General features: G+C 41.9%; 1 protein-coding gene across 1 annotated transcript; it reads right to left on the bottom strand.

Annotated features, from left to right (window-relative positions):
* Positions 1 to 888: 888 nt before the first annotated feature.
* Positions 889 to 2189, bottom strand: LOC149433066 (olfactory receptor 2D2-like). Its single transcript, XM_089664692.1, has one exon. The coding sequence runs from the start codon at positions 2122 to 2124 to the stop codon at positions 1132 to 1134; it is 993 nt and encodes a 330-aa protein (XP_089520818.1). The 5' UTR covers positions 2125 to 2189; the 3' UTR covers positions 889 to 1131.
* Positions 2190 to 3265: the final 1076 nt, after the last annotated feature.

Raw genomic sequence — 3265 nt, 5'->3', positions numbered from 1 at the left:
CCTCCTACCTCCTGGAGAAGAGGGGTTTTGCCTCCAGACTGGGCCCCAGACTGGAGTTTGGAAGAATGGGAGAAGGAAGTTGACAGAGGGAGCTTCACTGCCCTGCAGTATACTGAGGAAAGACAGCCTGCTAGCTTGCAAAGAAAATAGCTCAGCTAAAGGCCTGGAAGCATTTTATCCAAAGCTACAGGACACAAGGACAGTGTGAGTATCTTTACACCCTCAGGGCCTACAAGGGAGAGAGCTGCTATGTGCCATACCCAACCAGTCCTTCTGGGACAATGCTGCAAGTCTTTTCTAGAATGTCTTGCTCTGGCATACTCTTAAAGATAGCCAGGAGGATGGGCAATTTTAGCTGGGGTCTGCAGAGGTTCATATAAAGAGAGGATCAAGTGCACCTTACAGAAACTGTGTTACTGATCCGTCAAGATACTGATGCCACTGCAAAGGGAGTAGAAAGTCCAAGATCAATACAGAATTTAGGAAGAAGTTTGTCCTTCCTAAATTGTTTAGAGTTATTGTTTAAAGCTTGGCATCCCATATACCGCTACATGTGAAGTTTCTCATCTGGGATTTCCTTGTGGAAAACTGCCTGGCAGTTGTCTGTACCAACCACAGTGGACTGCTGTAATCATGTGGACTGCAAGAGTCATCCAGTTGTCCAACAGTGGCTGGGATTAGTGACTGTCCTGCTTCAGATCCTGCTAATATCAGTGGGAAATGCTGATCTCTATACCGTAACCCATAGCAACCACAGCAGCTCTCGAGGGGGGGTAGAGATACATTGATAATCTGTTAATTAGGTATGTGGTGCCCAAGTGATCTCCCATCAGTCCTCAAAGAAGTAAAAGAGAAAGTCTCAATAACATACGGTTTTGCAAAGTAAGATCCAATTCTATGGTGTTCAGAAATGTATTTGGTTATACATAGAAAAACATCATATTTCATGTTTTTGGGTCACTGGTTTACATGTATAAAATGCTTAGGTGTCCAATGCATGTTTTTCTGAGATTTTTAAACAAATTAAAATTTTATAAAGACAAACTGACAAACAAACAAACAAACAAACTGATATCTGCAAATTCCATGTCTCTCAATCAAATTGATCTTCTCTCCTTGGGTTATAACATGTTACACTCCTAATAGTTTTCTCATGGCTCTGTGAACATCTTTATTTCTTAGGCTATAGATTAAAGGGTTTAGCATGGGAGTTATCACTGTGTAAAATACAGCCACCATTTTTTTTACATTCTTTGGGACTGAATTCTCAGGTGTAATGTACATGAATATGCATGTCCCATAATAAATGACCACCACCATAAGGTGGGAAACACATGTTGAAAATGCTTTGTTCTTTCCCAAGTGAATTGTTGTGATAGTGATTATGATTCGAAGGTAAGAGATGATAATTAGTGAAAGTGGGATAAAAAGAAAGATGGTCGAGCCAACCCATTTTAAGATTTCGACTGATGAGACATCACTGCAAGAAAGCTCCATCAGTGAAGGAGTCTCACAGAAAAAATGGTTGATGGTGTTGGGGCCACAATATGTTAAGCTAAATGTAAAATATGTATCAATAGATGAAATTATGCAGCCAGTCAACCATGCCATGCTGATCATCTGCATACAAACCATTGTGTTCATAATCATATTGTAGTGTAGAGGGTTGCAGATGGCAACATAACGGTCATAGGACATCAGGGTCAGAAGGATGCATTCTGTTTCTCCCAAAAACAGAAAAAAGAAAAACTGTGTAACACAGCCAGCAAATGAAATACTCTTTTTTAGAGAAAGAAAGTTAGACAGCATCTTGGGTACAACAGTGGAAGTGTAGAAGATCTCTAAGAAAGCCAAACTAGACAAGAAGGTGTACATTGAGGTGTGCAAACGTTTGTCGGTCCTCACAGCAACTATCAGAAGTACATTCACGCACAGTGTGGTCATGTAGATTGCCAGGAAAATGAAAAACAGCATCGTTTGTACAAAAGGATCCACAGACAATCCAAGAAGAATAAATTCGGAGACAGTGCTTTGGTTTCCAGTGAGCATCTTAAAATTTTCAAAACTGTGATCAAGGAATATGTTTGGTTTATATAAAATCATCACGTTTAAAGTAAAGAACATGGAAGCAAAAAATTTGATAAAACTGATATTGGATATATTGAGAATGTTCCTTTGTCAGGGATTTGAAGCATATAAAATTAAAGAAATTATAAACCTATTTAATAGATAAAACAGATACATATGAAATCCAACAATATGAAGCTTGTCAGAATAAAGCAGGATTAACCTTTAATTCTATGTAGACTATTTCCTTAAATATTTAGACCTCCCGGGTAGCAATCCAATATAAAGAATAAATCTGAGTAGATATCCTAATCTCAGGATCTCTCAGCTATTTGCTGTAAATATCCATTTTATCATAGCTTTACTGCTGCAAAATCCTGCATAACTGAATGGCCTTCTTTACCTGATAATAGTACTCACTCATCTGGATAAATGTCTAATTTATATCTTAAACGTTTACGTGCTTAGGCAGCTCTGCCCCCCCCCCAGCCAGCTTATTGGACAATGAAGGGAATGTAGCATACAGATGTGGTCATTCCTTCACCCCACTCCTTCAAGCATGTTCACAATGTCAGACTGGCTCTGATGTTGCTGTAGGGGGATTATAGGACACTCAATAAATCCTCCCCACGGATGTGTCTGCATTCGTGACCAGGGCCATGGATAAGAGGGTACCACCAGTCCTCCTGTACGGGGACCAGGAACAGCAGGGGGTCCCAGGCACTGCGGGGGGGGGTACAATTACTGGAACTGATCCCCTGTATGGCTCTCTCTGCAGCAGCTGAAAGCTGGCTTCTTCTCCTCTCCCTCCTGCTGATTTTCAGTGGCTGCAGAGAGAGCAATACACGGGATCGATTCCAGTTATTGCCCCCCCCATCACCTTCCCTTTGCACCATACATTTCCCCCTGCTGCCCAGGCCCCCCTGTGTGCCACAACCCCTGCAGTGCTGCTGACTTCCCTCCTCTCCTTCCCATTGGCAGCAGCAAGCACGCAACAGGATCCTTCAGGATGGAAAGTGGGGGGAGGGACCATTAAATATGTCACATTTACCAGCCCCTTCCTTACCTAAATGAACACAGTGAGTGATCAGTACAAATCACTCACTGTGTTCATTCATAACTGAAGCATAGTAAACTTTGTTTTTTTTGGGGGGGTGGGGGGAGAGGGGACCTGTCAGGTTGGCTGTATGGGGCTCGT

This window comes from Staurois parvus, unplaced genomic scaffold (genome assembly GCF_062004578.1).
Source record: "Staurois parvus isolate SC_StPar_1 unplaced genomic scaffold, SC_StPar_1.0 ptg001996l, whole genome shotgun sequence".
In the NCBI taxonomy this organism is placed as follows: Eukaryota; Metazoa; Chordata; class Amphibia; order Anura; family Ranidae; genus Staurois; species Staurois parvus.
The sequence above is the reverse complement of the archived record's forward strand: the minus strand, read 5'-3'. Positions and strand labels throughout refer to the sequence as shown.